This window comes from Typopeltis vanoorti, chromosome 4 (assembly GCF_054136105.1).
Source record: "Typopeltis vanoorti isolate ZY-2024b chromosome 4, IOZ_Tvanoo_1.0, whole genome shotgun sequence".
Taxonomy (NCBI): Eukaryota; Metazoa; Arthropoda; class Arachnida; order Uropygi; family Thelyphonidae; genus Typopeltis; species Typopeltis vanoorti.
The window spans coordinates 142286928-142308435 of record NC_143552.1 but is presented as its reverse complement, the minus strand read 5'-3'; the positions used below and the strand labels follow the sequence as shown (position 1 = coordinate 142308435).

The 21508-nt window shown below is 34.7% G+C and overlaps 1 protein-coding gene across 1 annotated transcript in view; it reads right to left on the bottom strand.

Annotated features, from left to right (window-relative positions):
* LOC150107729 (zwei Ig domain protein zig-8-like) overlaps positions 1 to 21508 on the bottom strand; it is a 141419-nt gene that overhangs the window by 19281 nt on the left and 100630 nt on the right. The window contains exon 3 of the mRNA XM_090392178.1: positions 155 to 365. Coding sequence (XP_090248304.1) covers positions 155 to 365 — 211 coding nt within the window. The remainder of the gene's footprint in view (positions 1 to 154; positions 366 to 21508) is intronic.

Here is a 21508-nt window from a genome sequence, read left to right as displayed (position 1 = left end):
GCATCCATCTCTCTATCCGATATCAGCAGCCCATTTGCAATCTAATAACTTTAAGAGCAGTGATCGTAATACCACTAGAAGCTTTCAATCGAAGTAAGGTATCATCTTCTACCCTTATTTATGCGCGAAGAAATGGCAAAGAAAGAAATCTTACCGACTACGGTGAGGTTGACGAAAAAACTAATCTTGGGGTCGGAGCTCACTTGGCATTCATAAAGGCCTGCGTCTTTCAGCTGAGCAAACTTGATCTGCAACGCCCAGTCGCTGGTGTGTTCTATGTGTATTGCTTGGAATCTCTCATCACTGGTGTAAGTCTCCAATCCCACCGTCAATACATGAAAATCTTTTCGCCTGATCCAAGATACCTGCAAAGAACAATAGACGTCAATTGCAACTAGAAATAAAGGGTTTTTGATGTGAAAGAGAAAATAAACAACGGTTTACAAGAATGTTATTGTGCTTACAAGGAAAAAAAATATAAGTTGTCATTTTCACAGAGCAAAATATGAAAGAATATCAAGTATTCCGATCTATTTTTGTCGGGAGGAGACTGCTATAATTTATTAATTCGTTCTATATTTTAAAAAAAAATATTAAAAATGTAAAAAAAAAATATCTGTTTTTTATTGATAAATCATTCATGATATCCTCTGTTATAAGAAAAAAGGATATATTTATCAGTCCTATACTAAGGTAGTTGAAGTGTTTTTATTAAAATCATTATAATGGCATTCATTCAAAAAGTTTTAAGTTATTTCGTGAAAATTAGAAAGAAATGGCAAAAATTTTCTCATACTTTTATGAATTTCCTATAAATTATAATATAAAAAAAGAGATTATAATAAACAAAAAATAAAGGAACGGGAAATTTTTAATAATAAAAAAAAATGAAAAAAAAAATACATTAATATTTTTATTTGATATATTTTATTATTATAAACATTTTTGAAATAAAAAAAATATATTATTATACCCCGTGTGGTGGCCGGGATAAGAATAGCCCCACTGTAGCCCATGGATGTCGTAATTGGCGACTTAAACGGACGCAGATTTTGAGAGTTTCGCTCCCCCAGGTTTCTTCCGGAATTTTGCTCCCGGTGAGGGGGGGGGGCTTAGATTTCGGGGGGTTTGCCTGAGAGAGCATTTTGAGTCTCTGGGGAGGGCGTGGCTCGTGAGGAGCCTTGTTGGTGGATGCTTTTCCCTGGAATATGAGCATTCTGCTCAGTGGTGGGGATGCCCGTCACTGTGGAACCAACGTTGAGATGGATGGTCTTTTGGCTACTTACTCGTATGGAATGGTTCTGGTGATCGTCTTAATTTTTATAGGTGGCTTTACTTATTAATCCCACTGTAGTCTATGCATGTCGTACGAGACGACTAAAATGGATACCCATGGAGGGTAATAGATGGCAATGCTGTAGCCAGTGAAGCTTTAACTGAGGCTCGGCTATTGTTGTTACCTTCCTGCCATGATCAGAGCTTATAGCCCTATGTTACCCCATCCATACATTTTCTTCTACAGATAATGGGGAATATGAAAAGCAATCTTGCTTCGTCGATCTAGCCAAAAAAAAACTTATTATATATTTTATTATATTATAAACATTTTTGAAAACAAAATGAAAGAGAGTCGGTGTATTTTTATAATTTTTTTTCTGTTGCAGATGGCGACCCTGCAGTGGCTGTTATGGCATTCCAGAAATGGAGTTTCACCTGTCCTTTTGCGTACTAGAGGGCCTTCTACGATTTCTGTGGTTCCGAAATGTTACACACACACACACACATACAAAGGATTTTTATTGGATAGTATCTCTGTTTGTTTACCAGACGATAAACTAATAGTAAGAGTATTTGAAATATGAATGGAAGAGGTAACTGACGCGGAAAGGTCTACATTGACTAAGAACTTCAACCATTAAGGAATATTGTAATGTTTTTATAGCTGTAAAGTATTCAATAATTTTAATGATTCTCTTTACGACACAGGAATTAAAGGCGAGGAACAATAAAACAAATTTGTTTTATTGAAGAAAATTTTAAAATATTCCCTTGTATTCTGATAAAATCACAGCACTACCAAATAAGAATATCTGCAAAAACTCTTTACTTTTCATTGTGATCGTTCAAGTGGCTTTCCTTTCTCTTCACAGACCAGAATAGAAGAGAAAACAAATTATTTGAGTCATTCTCCAAGTATTGAGAACCTTCTCTTAACAAATTGTAATCATGATTTTGCTCACTTTCCTATTCTACACAGCGAATTTCACCCAGCCAATCTCAGCCTTGTTTCCTTTGACAGCATTACAGCTTGAAAAAGATACCAAGCAATTTTATAAGGTAGGCTTTAATCCTTTTTTTTCCCAAGTAAACAAACAGACAAGTAAGTCAAGTTTGCGCCTGCACGTAGTACAAGTCTGAGGCAACTCGTAGTAAATGTGGAGTAAGCTCTGATCACTTTCCTTAGTATTTCCCTTAATGCAAAGCACATCCCCTTGCGGAGATGTATGATGCTATGCATTGAAGGCAAGGGCCATTACCCAGACCGGTTTCGACCTTCATTGAGGTCTCATCAGTGGGAGCCAGAACTAAAAATGCCAAGGTTGAAGTAATGCAGAGCTTATAAATTTTACCTAAACAAGGTGCCACAAAAAAAAAGGATTAAAACCTAGCTTATAAAATTGCTTGGTATCTAGTTCGCCCACCGATTAGAGATCCTTCGACACTTCTGCGCATGTCACAAAAAGGAGAATCCATTCCGATAATAGGGTAATCAGTCCGTATTGTCGGATGAGTTGTTTATTATTACAGGTCAGAAAATTAACTTCTCTTTTATGATTATTGTAGTTAACAATGTTGCTTGTATAACAGTTGGAAAATTTTACCTATAAAGCACGTGATTTCGCGTGTTGGCGACCAATTCGTACGTCCTTCATTTCTTTCTTCCCTTCAGCATGAATCGACTATTCTTGGCAAGACGCCAAGCAGAGACCTACAAACCGTGGGCGAAGAAAGAAGATGTAGAAAGTTTTTTACCCAAGATAAAAAACTTTCTACATCTTACTCTCATTCTATAGCATTACAACTTGTTATGACCTCCGCAAATTTTATTTACGCCTATATTCCGTGGACCGATTACTGTTTCTGAACTCTTGATCCAAACACTTGCTTACACCAAATACCTGAAGTAATAATTGCTGGAATGAGAACCTTCCTTCTCCATTCCACAGTAAATCCCAATTCCAGTAATGAAGCCTTGGGTTTCGCCAACAACATTGACAAAACGCATTCATGAATCCCCAATCCTCCCGACCTTAGAATACTGTTCTTATATTTGAGGTGGAACACCAAAACCCTACTGAAGAATAATTAATACTGTCCATAAGAGGAACAGTATGCTTAATAAATCGTCTCTCTCTCTTTGTTGCTTAATAGATGACTTTCTCTCTCTCTCTCTTTCTCTCTCATTCACTCGAATTGCTTTCTGGTAGATATTCTGTTTATGCATTTATGTTCCACCGAACTGGTCATCACACATTCCTGCATTTTCCTCGAAACATGTAAGAGCATCAGCAGTTAGCCAAAATCCATATACAGTTCAGCATCAGACTTATCGTAACACCTTCTCGTCCTGCTCCTTTATACCATCCACTTCTGTTCTTTGAAAAGAGCCTTCCCTAAACTCACTCTTCTCAAGTGAATACAACTTTAGCCTTTTCAAGAAACAGATTTAGATTCCTTGTTTCTATCTTGTGTATATACGATATTGTTGTTTTACAAAGCGTCTAACCTGTCGTATGTGAAATTGACGTTTTTTTTTAAAGAAAATTTCATATTCAGTAAGCTATCAAACACATTTTTATGTAGAACCCACTTAGCCAACTCAGGTGTCTCTACTATTAAGAGATAGAAAAATATAACAAAAAATTATATGTAATATATAAAATATAATTTAATATTTTAAAAAAAATCAATATTTTTATATATTTAGTTAAATTTATAATTTAATTTGAGACACCTAATAAAATTTACAATAATATTAATAGATAAAAGTATATACAGTGTACAGGATAGCATTGATATAAAATGCTGACTAATGGTTAATTTGTTTCGTCTTAGTAGTTTCCTTTTATTCCGATTATTATGTATTTATAATTTTACAATTATAAACAGGGAACCAATCAAAACAAATAAGTAGTCTCTGTACACTAAGATAGGACTTGGAGGTTGTTAACGAGAAGGAAAACCAGACTTCTCTGTCATATGCTAATTGACGGATCTCTGATACAGAGAGTTCGGGGGAAATGGGGAGAATATTGCTGATGTATTTCCAATGTGAAGTTCGGGGTTTGCCTCTTTTTCATCTGTAGGGGCTTAGAGGACCAGCGCATCAAAGGGTACAGAGGGTGAATGTCTGAGTTTATGGCCAAACCATTTTATTTGGTTTCTTTGAACAGTGCTGACCAGAGGATCTTGCTGAGTTTCATCTAATATAGTGCAGTTGGGAATGTGGTCTTTCCAGGAGTAATCCAGGATAGTTCTTAGACAAGTAATTCCAAAGTTATTTATAATATTGTTTGTTGGGATGTCACAGGTCTGGGAGCCGTACAGAAAGATAGACTAGCTGGTGCACTTGTAAAGAGGAATCTTCGTCTCCTTTGAGATGAGGCTCGACTACCATACTTCATTAAGACTTCTGTGGAACTACAGTGCTTTCTGTTTTCTTGTTTTAATATCTGTTAAGGAATCTGAGATGTGTGATCCAAGGTATACAAAGTCCTCTTCTTCTTCAAGGTGATCATTTTGATTTATATAGATGTGCCCATCTATCTGATGTTTCAATATCTTTGTTTTTTTGGGAGTTTATTTTTAGTCCAAATATTTCTGGGGTTCTGTTGAAGTGGTTTTGGGCATCTACACTGTTGGAGTCAATGAAGACTATATCATCTGCAAAGCTCAGGTCTTCAAGGTGCATCTGTATATATGGGTCTTTGATAAGGATTCCAGATTTAACTTGCATTCATTTAAAAATATAATCGATCATTATGATGAAGAGATATGGGGCCAGAGTATCTCCTTGTAGGACTCCTGTGGTGATTGGAAAACTGTCTGTTTTGACTCCGTTAACTAGTACTGTGGCTTGATATCCCTGTAGGCAATGTTCCCTCTAAGTTGTGCGCATGTGCGCTCGCGCATATGTTTTATAACTAGCGCACAAAGCAAAAAATATGCGCACACTAGATTTTCAAGATGAAATTAAAATTTATTTATTTACTTTATTTCTTACTTCTAATCAGATCAATATTAAATACATATAAAATATTTATGTTAGCTCTGTGACTGATGTCACACAACTTACTTGGCGATGGTAATAATACACACACTTAGAATCCTATCTAGTACAGTCGGTATCGTGTTGGCCTCGCATGCGCGGAGTCCCCGGATCGAGTCCTGCCCAGGGCTTGTGAATCGTGATTTCCGACTGTTTACTGGGGAGGTTATTGCCGTGTGTGGGAACACGGTGGGGAGTTGGGGTGACCTGGCTGACGTCCCGTTGACACCAGGAGGTAAAGAGTGAACTAAAATCTTTTAAGTTTTTTGCTTAAATAATCAGTACGGTGACTCGTATGGGTGTGTGCGCGCACCCATACGCGTCATCATACTGAGTATGGGTGCGTGGGTGCAAAATTTGGGTGTGTGCAAAATTTGCCTTCAAAAGAAGGCAAATTGTGTACACACACGCAAATTTATGCGCACACTCACAGCAAAAAATTAGAGGGAACATTGCTGGTAGGGTACCTTAATTGTCCTGATAAGTTTAGGTGGAATGCCATAAAGTTTGAGCGTTTCCCAGTCGTCAACAGAATCAAATGCTTTACTAAAGTCAATAAAGTTCAAAAGCAATGGTAGATTCTTGTCCTTTGAACCTTCTATTACTCTTCTGATGTAGCGAATGTGTTCTAAAGTACCACGTGTTTTGAGGAATTCAGTCTGGTTTGTACGAAGTAATGGAGTTATATATGGTTCAGCTCTATTTAATATCATTCTATTGTAGATTTTTAGTAGAGTAGAGAGGAGTCTGATTCCTCTGTAGTTTTCAGGTTTGTTCAGGTTGCCCTGTTTTTTTTTTTTTTTTTGGAATTGGTATTATTAGACCCGCTTTCCACTGTTCAGAAACTTTCCCAGAGGAAAGTGCAAAGTGATATATGGGTAGAAGTTGTTCTTTGATATCTGTAGAGCAGTGATTTAAAGCCTCAACTGTGATGCCATCTTCTCCGTGATTTTTCTGTTTTTTTTTTTGTTATTCAGACATGTGAAATAATTGTTTTAAAGTAAGTAATGAGAAATATTTAAATCCCGAATAAATAAAATAAATGATCAATATTATGCTAAAATAATGATTATATATCATACAATTTTAGAATTTTAGATGTAATTTAATTTTTATCATGTTCTTTCTGCTTACACCGTTGTAAATACTTGAAAATAAATTTGGAAAAGCAAATTTTTATTTTTGTAGAAGTCAAAGCCATCGTGATTAAAAAAAGAAACAGAAACATTGATGAGTATATAATTATTTCGGACAGAACAGCAGAGAGAGATAACTTGAAGTATTTTAGGAAAAACTAGTCAGTAGAAAGAAGTGTGGAGTTATTTAAAATTACTCCGGAGAATGGTAGTCAAACATTCAAAGGATAAAAAGAAAGGGGAAAAAATAAGAATTACAATCTTCAGCTATGTTGGATAAACATAAAAATGAGCCTGAAGTAATGAAAAAAGAAACTTCTATCAAATATACAATTAGAGAAAGAGATTTCTTATGAATGCAGCGGACTGCATAATTTCTCTCTCTCTCTCTCTCTCTCTCTCTCTCTCTCTCTCTCTCTCTCTCTCTCTCTCTCTCTCTCTTTCTCTCGTTTCTTAATTATTTAGTACGCTTTAGGTAGATCGACGTCATTGGGAAGTAGAAAATACACAACTAATGTAAATAATTCACTCGTATTGTAAACACCGACTTTTGACCTACGATCTAACACTTCCCAAGTTTTCTTTAAAGCTGCTGAACCTATTTGGAAACAAATGCAAGTTGTCCTCCGAAACAGTGGCGCACCTAGAGGGGAAGTCAAAGGTCCCTGGCGCCCTCCCCAAAGGGAAAAAAAAAACTATAAAATTTTCCAAAAATATTTTCTTAATTAAAATTCATTTTTTTTATTTATGTTGTGTCGTGTCTTCCATTTCTATACTACTTATGAATTAGTGGTCACATGAGGTGGGAATACCCTATAGCTCTCGAGAATCACGGCCGCTGTGAGCACAAGCCGAACGAAGCAGTGCTCGAGAGGACCGAGAGTTAATTCGCTTACCCGAGCTCAAGTTGTGGTATAAAAAAAATTTGAAAAACCGTTTGCAATAGCTCCATGCAAAAATGTCATTGATGCAGTTTCGAAGTGTGACAAAATGGTATATCCTAACATCTGTAACTTATTAAAAATATCTGCAACGCTTCCGGTAACAACATGCGTCAGTGAAAGGTCATTTTCCACCTCACTCCTTTCAAAAACCTATTTAAGATCTACCATGACACAATCACGATAGAACGGACTGGCTTTGCTGTATATACACAGAGAGATTAATAACCACGGCTGAAGTAATTCAAGGGGTTTTTAAAAAGAAAAGAAAACTGGATTTTATTCTTTAAATAATTTTTTATAATCACCTAATGAATTTTATCGAATCTGCATTTAAAACAATTTTATTCATTAAATTCGGCTCCCTCCAAGATTAAATCCTGAGTGCGCCACTTCCCCAAAACGTTTTATTTAATTTGTCTTTTTAACGTTTTTCTAATCAGGTATTAATTAAAAAACAAACAAAAAAATGTAACTGATTTTTGTGTTGACTGATCATGTATAAAACTTCGTATGTTTTCTCTATAGTATATAAGAAAAGGAAGAAACAAAAGTGAAAGATGGAAGAAGAAGAAGAAAAACAGAGTTCCTGATAGATAGAAAGATAGATAAAAGTCATACTGAAGTGAGTGAATAAATGAGAGATCGTAATAGCGAGGGGCATATAGAGAAAGATGAAAGCCCGAGTGCAAGAGCGAGAGAGAGAGAGAGAGAGAAAGAGATAGAGTTCCCTAGCATATCCATAGTATGCTATTGTATGATGAAGTGTTCCTTCCATAGGAATGGGAAAGCTGCACCGAGTGAATATTGAGCCACAATGCAGATCGAAGAACCCTCTCTTGACAATATCCCACCTACTGGAGGAAGTCTTACTTATTATAAATCCTCTGCGTTATGTATGGCCCAGTTCTCCATTCTCACAAACCGGACAAACATCTAGATGTATGGCGGAGTGTTGTTTTTCAGACCCTGGTGAGCCTCTGACATGCAAACTTGAAATATGGTTCTTATTTTTAGTATCTGTTGAAGGATGGAAGGCATTTATTACTCAGATGTCTTGTGGAGAAAGAATAGTGCAAGAATACAGGTCGCTAGATATACAAAAACGAAAAAATGAACTATTTTTATATAAAACTAATGTATTATTCTTGGAAAAATAATATTTCATTTTCTATTATTCTTTTAAATTCTTTTCACCGAATTTCTTTTCACATTAATTCATTTGATTGGTAGCCATCTTATATCTTTACCGTGGCTATCAACATCGAAAACCATAAAAAACAAATATAAACAAGCCAACCTATTTTATACGTAGGCTTAAGATATTGTAAAAATGTAACTTGCTCTAGAGATGGATCAATTATGGAATTGTTTCGTCACTTTCAGGCCTTAATATGCAGGTAGGGGTCAGAATCGGGATTTGATAACCATCAGCTTCCTTTTAAAGGTGACGAGTTCATTCCACACAGCTGTTAGAACGTTGGTGTTGTTTTAGGTCATTTCTTTTTGGGTGAACTAAATAATTATGCTGTTATAAAGATTACAGTTTTAAGCAGAGACGGAGTTTAATATGTTAATTAGTCAACTCTACTATTTTATTGTCTGATGTACCACAATTTTGTGAATGGTGATCATTTTTATGTGATCCCCACTCATGAAAAGTTTTAAGCCTAAAGTACATTAATACCATAAGTAGGCTAAGTTTATTTTCTATTTTTTAATCACTTTTTATTTGTTTTTTATCTTGTCCGGAAACCTTGCTCTATAAATCAAATAACTTTTTAAAGCCACTTCAAGCCTCCAATAAGCGAGGCGCTGGTCTCGGACCGGCAATAAAATTCATCTTCCACCTAAAGATAATCGCGAGCATCCATACTTAGGGTGTGATTCGAACCAGCGATCTGATTGAACCACGAGAAAATAAAGAGCTAGAAGATGTACTCCTTTGCTTCAGTGAGGCTTTCTCCACTTCACTTTGCACTGCATCACTGGTTAGAATGCTTTTCAGTTGCTAACTGAACTTTACTGCAATTCACAGAAGAAAATAAACTTGATAGAGTCATTAATGTGAACGAGAAATGAGTTTAGTTTGAAATCTGAAATATTTCAAGTGACCTGTAGTCTTTCTCGTGTTTCCATGGAAACAATCATTGCATAAACTGCATAGATTTTATTTTGTTTCAAGGTCAGTCATCGCTCTATATAATTCCTACCTAATGCGAATAATTGTTCTTGTTATACTAATCGGTACCAAATGAAATCTGTAATAGAGATAATTTCTTTCTGTGTATTCATTTTGTGTTAGAAAAATGCAGATTATTGCTAAAGCTACCATAGAAAATATAACAAGGAAGGAATCCCTAAATTTTGACAGCCTGTATAATTTATCAAAACCTTGACATCTATATAAGCGCTTTAAACCGTCATTTTGTACTGATATAAAATATCCACTGAAGTATCCGGACCTTAATTCCACCTGTCTTGTGTTGAAGAGGGGGATATTCATCATAATGACTAGATTGAATGTATTCTTGAATCCGATGGACTGTCTTTCACTTGATCTAACACTACATAATGAACGCTAATTTTTATAGAGGTCTCTTGAAGGTTAAAAAATGAACTCCGATAATCGTGGTACCCACTAGGTCTATAGCTTCATATGGTGTAAGTCATCAAAGGAGTATGGTAGAAGAAAACGGTAAAGAAACCTCACTAGTAGACACGGTAGCATTTTGATTAGCTTCGAAAACAATACTCTGACATTGATAAATTGCGCCTAGGCTGACTTGACTTTAAAAAAAAGAGAGAAGGAGGGAGTGTATCAAGGAAGAAGACATCAACTCAAGAATATGTTTGATAAGAAATCGTGCACATTCAGTATTCCTTCAAAGAAATAGTCCAGTCTGATTTTTTTGTTGTTTTTCATTTACTAAAGAGTCATTTCCTTCGCTATCATCTGCCTGATTTAACACATATCACTTTCCACAGATGAGAAATGTTTCAAACTAAATTAGCTGCTTCAGATGTTCTGTAACTTTACACAAACAGGGAACATAATGAAAGAAAGAAGAGTTCATCTTTCTATTCTTGTGATTCTCAGAAAGGATATCTGGTAACAAAAAAAAAAGAAGGGGAAAAAATCCTCTTAGATTATTTATTCCGCCAATCGCTTCTACTTATATGTAAGGAAATTGTCCTTAAGAATCCCATCGCGTTCTTTTAATATATTCGCTGACGATATTAATTGTGAGTTATTTTCCTACTAATCTTGGTTAGAATTAACTTTAATTGAAGCTCAATTTAAACAAATACCTTATTAGATTTTCAGCATTAAAGTATTGTAAAAGCCTGGAAATTTATTACGAAATAAATTTCCAGGTTTAAAAAATAAACTAAGAGAATTTCGTTTGTATATAAAATAATATTCTATACAGAGATATGTTGTTATCAGAACGATTCATTGTTGTGCATTTCGTTACTATACAGACGATTACTGTAATTTTATTTTTGTTGCTACAAAAATGAGTTGCTGTAATTTCGTTGTCATGGTGATTTGTTACAACAATTTCACTTAGTTGCTATGGGGATTTAATACGATTATTGTAATGTCATTTTGTTACCATAGGGACGATTACTGTAATTTCATTTTTGTTGATAATGAAAATGATTTGCTATAGTTTTGTTGCTATGGAGATTTGTTGCTATTTCACTCACTTGCTCTGGAAATTTGTGCTGTAATTTCGTTTTATTGCTAGAAGGATTTGTTGCAATAGAAAATTCTTGTTTTAAATTTCCGACATATCGGAATATTCAATATTATAAATACATATTATTAATATAACAAAAGCTTTACAGTAGCATTATAATTACGTCTTGAATAAATAAATCCTATGTACAAAAACAAAAAAGTATGAAACTGAGTATCACAATTCAACATAATTCCTTTAAATTTTTTTACAATACAAACAAAATCACATCCTTTTGTGAATACTTCCTCATCTCAGATCAGCAAATATCTTAATCATATTTTTTGTAATATTCACGTTATGAAGAGAGAGAATTCTTATCGTTTTTCTGAAATGACCTATAAGAATCCTTATCATCCGAACATCAATATGTAAGATCATTTTTCCATACCAAATTCCTTTCAATAAATAATACTTTGCCTTGGAGTAACAGAAGCCATGTGGACGTCCTCATGGCGAAAGACTCTGTGAAATGTCCATACACTGCTATTGATGCACCATAAAAGAGGTCAAATCTGTTGACATGTTGCCTTAACTTTGGAAAATTTTCTTCCTGCCGTCTTATTCAATAGTTGCAGCTGTGTGTAATCATTTGCAAACAGAGCCTGGTGTTTTGTACTATTTAAATAAAAGCAATTTTTGCCGACACCCCATTTATTCTCAGATACTCGATACATTCGCAGATTGCATGTTTCACAAAACACTAAAGTTTACTTGAAATACAAAGAAAGAAAAAAAGAAAAAAAAAAGGCAACGTCTTACTTTTGCAAACTAAAGACACGGATTGCAGGCAATCAATAGGAAACATTCAAAAGAAAGCCATTCTAAAAATAGAATTCAAAAAGATGCTTATTTGGTAATGTGTTTGGAGAGGAGTCGATACAGCAATATCTATTTTTCCATGAAGCAGGTGTGTCGGATTAAGTAAATCGAATTTCTAGTTTGTATGGCGTGATTAGTGTAAAAATACAGCAAAATATTTTAAAATCTTTCAATACATTCGTCGTTTTCTTACAACAGAAAATGATTTTCTATTTAAGTTACAAATTTTAATATGTTGGGATTTCTTAAACGTCTGAAAACTATTCAATTGTATCTACAAATTTATCCGACTACAATATTGCATTCAATTCATATTAATGTCTTTCATTAAAGCAGGCAGATCTTTTTTGCATAAAAGTGCATTTTATTCTGTGCTTTCGTATTTTTTGTGAACAGTCATTACATACGATTGATACAAAAAACTAAAAATGGAATAAAGTTTGGAATAAAATAAAAAAAAAAAAAAAAAACGTTAGCGGATAGCAAAACATTTTCGGTAAGCATGATGCGAAAGAGTTAAAAGTAATCGAACAAACAAATAAAATGCATTTTGATTGTTCCAAATGTCTTAAAACGACCACTATCTGCTTTGATAGTTCAGTTGTTAATAACGCATGCGTTTGCTACAAAGCTTGTGGGTTCGAATCCCGATCACCGCACGAATGTGTTGATCACCTTGAATTTATAAGGACTCTTTAAAAAATTATTAGTAGCTGCCGAAATACTCCTGCACTTCGAAGCTCCAGAAATATTTCACAGGGACCCCCCCCCCCCCACCGTTGAATTCCTATAGCTCAAACAGATTTTCTGATGTAAGGTCCCTGCAGCGAATATGTCGTCTACTATATCTGGAAAGATGCTCAATGGATTGAGGTTTTGAGGTTCAATGTCTAAAGAGTGCCAATTCATTAAAATGAATTCGACATCACGTTGCAGCTAACGTTATAACGACACATTCTGTGATAATGTACAGTATTCTATTGAGTGTCCATCGTACTGGAAATAAATGCATGTACTTGGTCTGCAATTTAGCTTGCTCTACTACCATTAAGTGACCTGAGGGGCGCCTAGAAAATATTTCCCAGATTATCATTCTATCAACAGCACTTTGAGTTATTATTACTTACATATCAAGCATAAGATCTATGGCTGAGTGTTGTTGTCGCCATGCTGGAATTCGTCGCTCCAACTTTCTGTAGTCCACCGATACTTGCAAAAGAATGGCCGCCAGTATTAGTAGTTGCTGATAAACCTGATTTTCATTTTATGAAGTTGACTGCTAATGATGTGACATGAATATGACCCTTGTGGTAGAAGGAATCATGTAGAATGCAATTACAATAGCCAAGATGAATAATGATTGTTGGAGCTGTAAGTTGAGTTTCGGTTAAAAATAGAAGTTTGAGTCTGAATGTCTAGAAAAACTCAGGTGCTTAGTTGAGTTTATGCTTCGAATGTTTGCTGTTATGTTTATTATTATTATTAATATTTCGAGGTATTGTTTGGAGGAAAGTTTTTATGATCTCGGTGATACTATATTTTAGTGGTATATTAGTATATTTTAGTATACTAGTAGTTTATAAATCAGTAGTATAATAGTATATTTTATAGTAACAGGAGACAGATTTGAGCCAAAACATAGTGGCAGTGTACACACCATTCTGATTCTCTCCAGACATGTCTATAAAAGTGGATGATAGCAAGTTTATACAGCAGGAAATCAACTGATTTTTTTTTTAAATTCTCATTATATCACACACAAAAAAAAATAGATTACGCAGAATCAGGCGATATGGATTAATCTAATTAAAAGTATGAGTTCCAAAATACTTAATGGGGTGCTTTAGTTGTAATATAACTAAAGCACCTAACTATAACTGTAATATAAGTAAACACTATAACTCAGTAAGTTTCGAGGATGCTATTTAGTTGGAAAGACTCTAGGGTCGGAGGCTAACTCAACTGAAAGTGAGTTAGCCTGTTTCATACGGGGACGCAAGGATACCCCAAGAAACTCTGATTTTTCATGCCGCAAAACATGAAAACCGGCCAGAAGAATACATCAATAATTATTGTCATCTTATAATTAAGACCGTATAGTAAATTTGACTCTGTAGATCATGTGAAACTGTGGAACGTGTTAAGAACAATGGGAGCATTTCATCATCCTTCTGAGGAATCTTTATTATGAACAAGAAGCTACTGTCCGAACAGATCTTGGAGAAACTGAGTATTTCACAATAGGTAAAGGGATGCGAGAAGGATGTATTTTATCTCCGTACCTGTTTAACTTGTTCAGCGAATACATTTTAAGAATGGTAGGGCCTGGAGGAGTCTTCAGCTAGAATCAAAGTTAGTGGAAGAAATATTAATAAATTGAGGTATACAGATGATACCACCTTGCTAGCAGAATGTAAAGAAGATGTGGAGGAACTTATTATGAAAGTTAAGGAAGAAAGTGCTAAATATGGTCTTAAACTTAACTTCAAAAAGACAAAAGTTATGGAAACATTTGAACTTAATGATTTTGAAGTAGATGGGGAGAAAATGGAAGCAGTTATCAATTTTGTGCTCCTAGGATCCCGAATTGAACAAGATGGTTATTGTACTGAAGAAGATTATTACTCGAAAAGATAGTAATGATAAATTAAGCAAGATCTTTAAGATAAAAATATTAGCCTGGCAACAAAAATCAGAATGAAAGGAACTTTCACATCGTGAAAGGGTTCAACTTTCACATCCGTACAGTACCACAGGGAATATGGTTTTCCCTGTGTTACTGTACGGATATGAAAGTTGAACCCTGAGAAAGAGTGAAAGAAGGAAGATGATGCATTTGAATTATGGGTTTGGAGACGCTTACTAAGAATACCATGGACTGCAAAGCAAACTAATATATCAGTGATAGACAGAATAAAGCCAGATTGTTCCCTCAAGGCTATGATCATCAAGCAAAAATTGTCATACTTCGGACATATTATGCGAGCAAATGACAGTCTGGAGAAGATGATGATGCTTGCTAAAGTTGAAGGAAACAGGAGAAGAGGAAGACCAAGAATTAGATGGGTGGATGGAGTTAGAGAAACAACTGGAATGCGCTTGGAAATTGTGAAAGATATGGCCAGGGACTGATCTGAATGGAGAATGTATGTTCATAGAATCAACAGCAGTTGAAACGACTCAATGGAATATAACAACATCAGCAACAACAGTTGTAAATGAAAGGCATCGTATTAAACTCTTCAAACATATTTTAAAGATACATTGCCGCAAATTTACCATAACTTTGAACTATCCCTTTAACCATTAAAAACAAATAATCATGTCCTTTTTCAAGATTTCCATGAGGGAAATTAAGCTTACCTTAGAGATAATTTATTATCAGATAGAAAATTAAAATTAATATTCAAACAACGTAATTGAAATGTTAATTATCCATGTATATACATCATCTGAATAGAGTGATGAAATTAAAAAAAAAATGAAAACATAATAGAAGACACCCACGTACAGGCTGAATAATGTTCTAACTTCACACTGTACAGAAAAGCATTAAACAATGCGACAGTCCAATACATTACTATCTTTACTTGCTTTCCAGCGCTTCTCTTTGTACGACAAGAGAACCAAAAATAGAGTGACCTTAATGAAAATGACAGTTCTTAATATCACCCATGAAAAATAAAGAAGGAGAGCTCCTTGGAGATTAACCGTTGGGTCTTTTTTGTTGAGAAAAAGTGTGGCTTAATCTCCTACACAGAAAGACTCGAGATGGAGTAAAAAAAAAAGAAATTAATCCCAAAGGAGAGGGGAAAAAAGAGAGAAAAGAACTCTCGCTCTACAATGCCTAAGTGAGTTAGCATAAAGTAATGCTGGATTCTTGTAAGAGGAAGGTTCTTGCATCATGTTTACGTAAATCTTGTTAAAGAAGCTTTTTTTTTATTCTTACGAAAACGACACTGGTCGCGTTTATAGGTTCTCGCAAGAAAAACTGAGCCTACCTCTTCATATTACGTAATATAAAGTAAGTAAATCATTAAATGTGAGAAAAATTGATAAATAATATTTATCAACATTCTATTCTTGAAAAACCCTTATGCAATCCACAAACATTAAAATCACTTTTTATTAGGAATTTTTTATGGTTCAAATTGTGCCATTGTATGGTCTAAAAATACTCCAAGTTGTTATTAAATGTTATTATGAGTCACTTTTCAGCTCCACGTAATGAAAAACCAATGAGAAGAATATGCTAATGAGATTTTTATTTTACATAAACATCACTAAGCCACGAACTGTTGCCATGGAGATCTATTTCAATTGTTGAAAGTATAGAAATTGCCTACACAAAAAATACAGCAAAATACGATGTTTCCAAGTTCTTTTCAGTAGCGCCACCTAATGAAGAAACTAACAAATAGAAAGTGTGACGTCATGAAAACATCACTCGATAGCCAAATATTGCTATGTGAAATATAAACAAATCACAGAATTCTGTTTTAACAAAATAATGAAGGGATAGTTGTTAACGGAAAAGTAGACAGTAATAAATAAAAGAATTCCCAGGTTTGATGCTATAGTATAAGGGTCATTTTTCCTATTTCTGTTTTATATATTGGCATTTTTTTTTCTATCGTAAAGGGATTTGTCATCGGTTAGGACATTGTCGCCTGCTTCTCTCTATCTTCTCATAGAGATATCTTTCGTTCTTCTATAATAGGTATCAAACTTAAAAACAGATCCGAAGGCATAAATGTCTCGTATATAAAAAAAAAAAAAAAAAAAAGTGGGGGTGGATGAGAAAGAAAACCGATCTCTGGAAAAATACGGCTCCTCTGGAGAACACGGTAGTCCAGGCAACAAGGAGATTACATTACTACTACTTGAGTCAGAGAATCTAAGCTTCATTTACAGTTCGTTGCGTCGAATCGAGTGAATGGAAAAGACAAAACGGATTGAAAATGCAACCTGTGGGCAAGATTGCTTGCGTGCTAGGATCATAGGTGTTGCTAGCGATCGGTGCCGGCTCTCAAAAAAAGAGAAAATAAAATCCTGGCACTACGACGAAGAAATCCCCACTGGATTTCGAATCCAAATATTACATTTGGTGCAACGGAGATTGAGTGGCTTTGAAAAAAGACTCCACGAAGATCAAGTATTGTCATGTTACGACTGGGATAACATAAGAGTAATTCAAGACGGATTAACTATGGGATGCACATAAACGAGTGTGTAGAGCTATGTGAAGAGCTAAAATTCTTATAGATTTTATACGTAATCAGTGATCTCTAAAGAATATAATTCTTAGAAATCTTTTGTTCAAATACTTTCGAGTTTTACAATAAAAAAATACTATTTTTAGTTTCTATCATGTACTAGTGAGTACCGATTATTCTCCACAGAATAATAGCGGAAATGCATTTCTAACTGCGTTGTGATGTCGTTTCCGGAATGATATTAATGATATGGAATGTGAAGCGGCTATTATCAGTCTGGCTGGGAGGAAATGAATTCCATCACACCGGAAATAAATCTGCTCATAGTGGAAAAGGATACGTTCATGTCTGAATATTTTAATTATAATTTGCTCGACTTCAAATTTAATACATAAATGTCTTTTCGCGATCATCATAAAATGCCACTCGTGGTAAAAGTGACTTTCAATGTAAGCAGTCGACTGGTCATCGGACAATGGTTAACTCGAGTAAAGCATTATCGATATTTTTATCAGACTTCTTAAGTGATCTATTTGCTTATTTCAGTCAGTTTTTTAATTAATCGTCATGGAAGTGTCGTCAATGGTGGATATGAAATTTCCATAAGGAATGCAGTGTGACAAACAATCTTTTGTAGCGATTTTTTGTCATGTTAGTTATAGTTTAGTGGCTTCCAATGGCATTTTCTTTTTTCTTTCTTTTTTTCTTTCTTTTTTTGTAATGCTGAATAATACTAACTTAAGATGTTTGCTATTAATAGGATTAAGGATTTTGTTTTTATTTTCAATTTTTTATATAAAAAGACTTGTAAAGCTACCTTTAATGCGAGGTGAAAATCTTGCCGTCAAAAAAAAAAAAAAAAAAAAAAAAAAAAAAAAAAAAAAAAAAACTAGAATGTTCGGGATTAATTATTTACAAATTGTATTTTGAATCTCTCTTTACTACCTCACTAAATCTTTCCTCAAAGTCTTTCGTATAACGACTTAATCCCTCTTTTTATGGTTTCTGAGTTCGATTTTTCTTTCTGTTTCTTCGTGTGACTTTTATGCTAGGTTTTGATGCTCCTTTTGTTTTACCATCTCTCTCTCTCTCTCTCTCTCTCTATTCCTTATTCCGACTTCTCCAAATGGAGACAAAGAACTCCATATAATTCTCAGCGTAGCTTGCGCGAGATCTTCTAGCTATCAGAGCGACACCGTTTAAGAGAAATTTACGGCTCCGCCAGCATACCGGTAGACTGGTTTCAGTTAAACGCTGAATTCAGCTAACTGTAAATGGGCACCACGAGACAATAAAACACACCCATTTAATTCTGTCCGATGGTATTCATCGTAGAAGGTTCTGAAACGAGAGGACCACGAGGCAAAAGTTATTCGGGAATTATTTTACAATATCATTCCACACAACCAACATTCACTTTGCATCTTTTCTATTAGAAAACCGTCAGCTCATAAAGAAAAGTGTAGGATGTAAATTAAAGATACCACCAAGCACGAGAGCGTGCGAGGTAGTTGTTGTTTACAGTTATGTCAAGGCAGCATGAAAACAGAGGCGAATGAATTGTTAGACAATTTCGTGGATCCTCAAATGGATTTGTTTGCTGTGAACGAAGGGGGTGGGTGGGAAGCGGGCACTAACTCGTACGAAATCGGTTGATTCAACTTCAGTAGAAAATATTTTTACTGAAGTTGAATTTACTCCCACCTACGCGGAATTCGAATTCAAGCCTTTCCGACCACACACACACACACACACACACACACACACACAGAAAGAGAGAACGAGAGAGAGAGGGGAGAAGAACAGAGAAAAAATGAAAGAATAAAGAAATATAAAAATATGAAGAAGTAGAGAATGGGGAGAAGAGGGAAAAGAAACAATTAATGAATGAAAAAATATAGAAAAGAAGGAAGATAGACAGAAAGAGGAAAAAAAAGCACGCGTAAAGATAATGAAAGAACAAAGAAAGAGATAATATAATAATAAAAAAGTGAGAAAAAGATTAACTGAAAAATTGGATGAAAATGTGTGTATGTGTGTGTACGCGTGCGCGTGCGAGAGAGAGAGAGAGAGAGAGAGAGAAATGGAAAGAGATATTTATTTATGACGGTTCAACTTATAAAATATTGCACACTCACATTGCAAACTTGTCGTACGTTATTTCGATGGGTGTGATAAAGGTTAAAATTATTGGAAACGTGCTCAACGGACCACCATGGTGATTTTTGATGGTGATCTCATACAGGGCGATTTGCCTCCTGAAGATCTCTTCCAACATTCATTCCCACAGAACACACAAACAACCTTGTAACTCCAAAGCGGTGCTTTTATTCACTTGAATCCAGCTCAGAAAAAAAAAAGAAAAGAAAAATTGAGATTATATTCACCAGTTTTTTTTTCCGTTCTATATCACTTCATTATGAATAAGCTTCTTACATGATCATATCAGAAAAAAATTGAGAATGAGATTATATCCGTGACATGAATATCATTTCACACCCAAATCCTTTCAGAATTTTGTCATTTTTATTTTTTATTATAATTTAAAATTACAAAAACCCTCCGTAGTTCAGTAAGTAACAACGATGGCTCTTGGAAAATACTGGGTTCGAATCCCGCTTAGATTGTAAAGGACACTTTATAAAAGTTTTTCAAGCGAAGTACAATTAGCAGATCTCTTACGGAGGTGGAAGAGTTTTAAACTCAGATTTTTATTTATTATTGCATTAATTAGGTTTTTAGGAAGCCAAGTTAGCGGCTCTGACAGATTTAGAAGTGATAAACATGATTCATATCCGAGGCAAAGATGGAATGATGGCGTTTAAAACAGCAGCATTACAAACTTGGATGTTACCCCTATGATTAAAGACTATTGAGAATAACCATCTTATTTCCTTTCTACCCAGTTAAGGGAGCCACTGGATAACAGTTGCTATGCATTTCTTTAACTTTGATGTTGAGGTCTTCAAAGCGATTTAATTATTCGCTCGACTAAATGTACATTGCACACACACACACACACACACACACACACACACACACACACACACACACACACACACACACACACACACACACACACACACACACACACACACACACACACACACACAAAGTAAATAACAAAATAAAAGAAAGGCACCGAAGAGTTTGGTGTTCATATGTAATTCCGTTTCATAAAGACTGCTAAATCTAATGATAGAAAAAAAAACGGAGGCAATTATTGTAAGTGAGTTTACATATGTGAATCATTGCGTTTATTGAGTTTTTTTATCCCACATCGAGGATTTTTCTGATGTTGAGCAACGTAGTTTTACAACTTCTGATAGAGAAGAATGCTTCTCTCTGTGCAAAGTGTTCTTTGACAAGAATGTTTACCGTTGTTGCCCTGGGAATTTTTTTTTTTCATGTCGGAATGAGTTTTGAAGAAAATCACACTTGATGGGATTCGCTTCAAACTAACATTTTTCTCCAAGACTGTCAGAAAATGAACACTTCTTCAGTCTCTACTTGTGAATGGTGCTTTCCTTTTAAATCTACTGAAAACTAAACTCTCTTTCTCTATCTACTTATCTATCTTTATAAAATATAATCTATCTCACTCGCTCACTCCCTCTTTCTGCTGAAATGTTCATGAAATCAAATCTCGCTACTTATCTATCTGACAATTTTAATTTTGACACATAAAAGAAAATTATTTTTATCGAGATGAAATAAAATATATCTGCCCGATTTTTTCTGTGATTCCTACCCACAAAAAATCATTAATAAACCTAGAGTACATTTGTACGGTGGGCTAAAGATTTTTTCCTTCATTTTTTTAATTTTTATGTATATTTTATTTATTTTTATGTAGGCCGGAAACCCTGGTCTAGTGAGATCAAACATGGAATTTTTTCAACCATCTCAGGCTTCCAATAAGCGGGGGAACAGTGGTCCCACACGGGGCTATAATATTCATCTACCACCTAAAGACAATCACAAACATCCGCCGGGATTTGAACCAATGACGTATTAGTTGAAGTGGAAATACGCTAACCACTCTGCCCACCAGGCCAGCAAAATAAATTATTCGTAAACTTGAATTTTCGAACGAAAATATTTTCGAATACCCCATGGTAGAAATCCCATGATAAATGCCACATTTTATTTTTCTGATTATTCCTTCAACTTTTTTTTTACATACTCTATTGTACAGAGTATGAAAGAATTAAAAAAGAGCTATAAGTGGATTACATTTTGAGCAATATGATTTATAGGATATATAATAGGATTGACTATTTCGATATAATCAGCTATTGCAATAAATTATGAAATT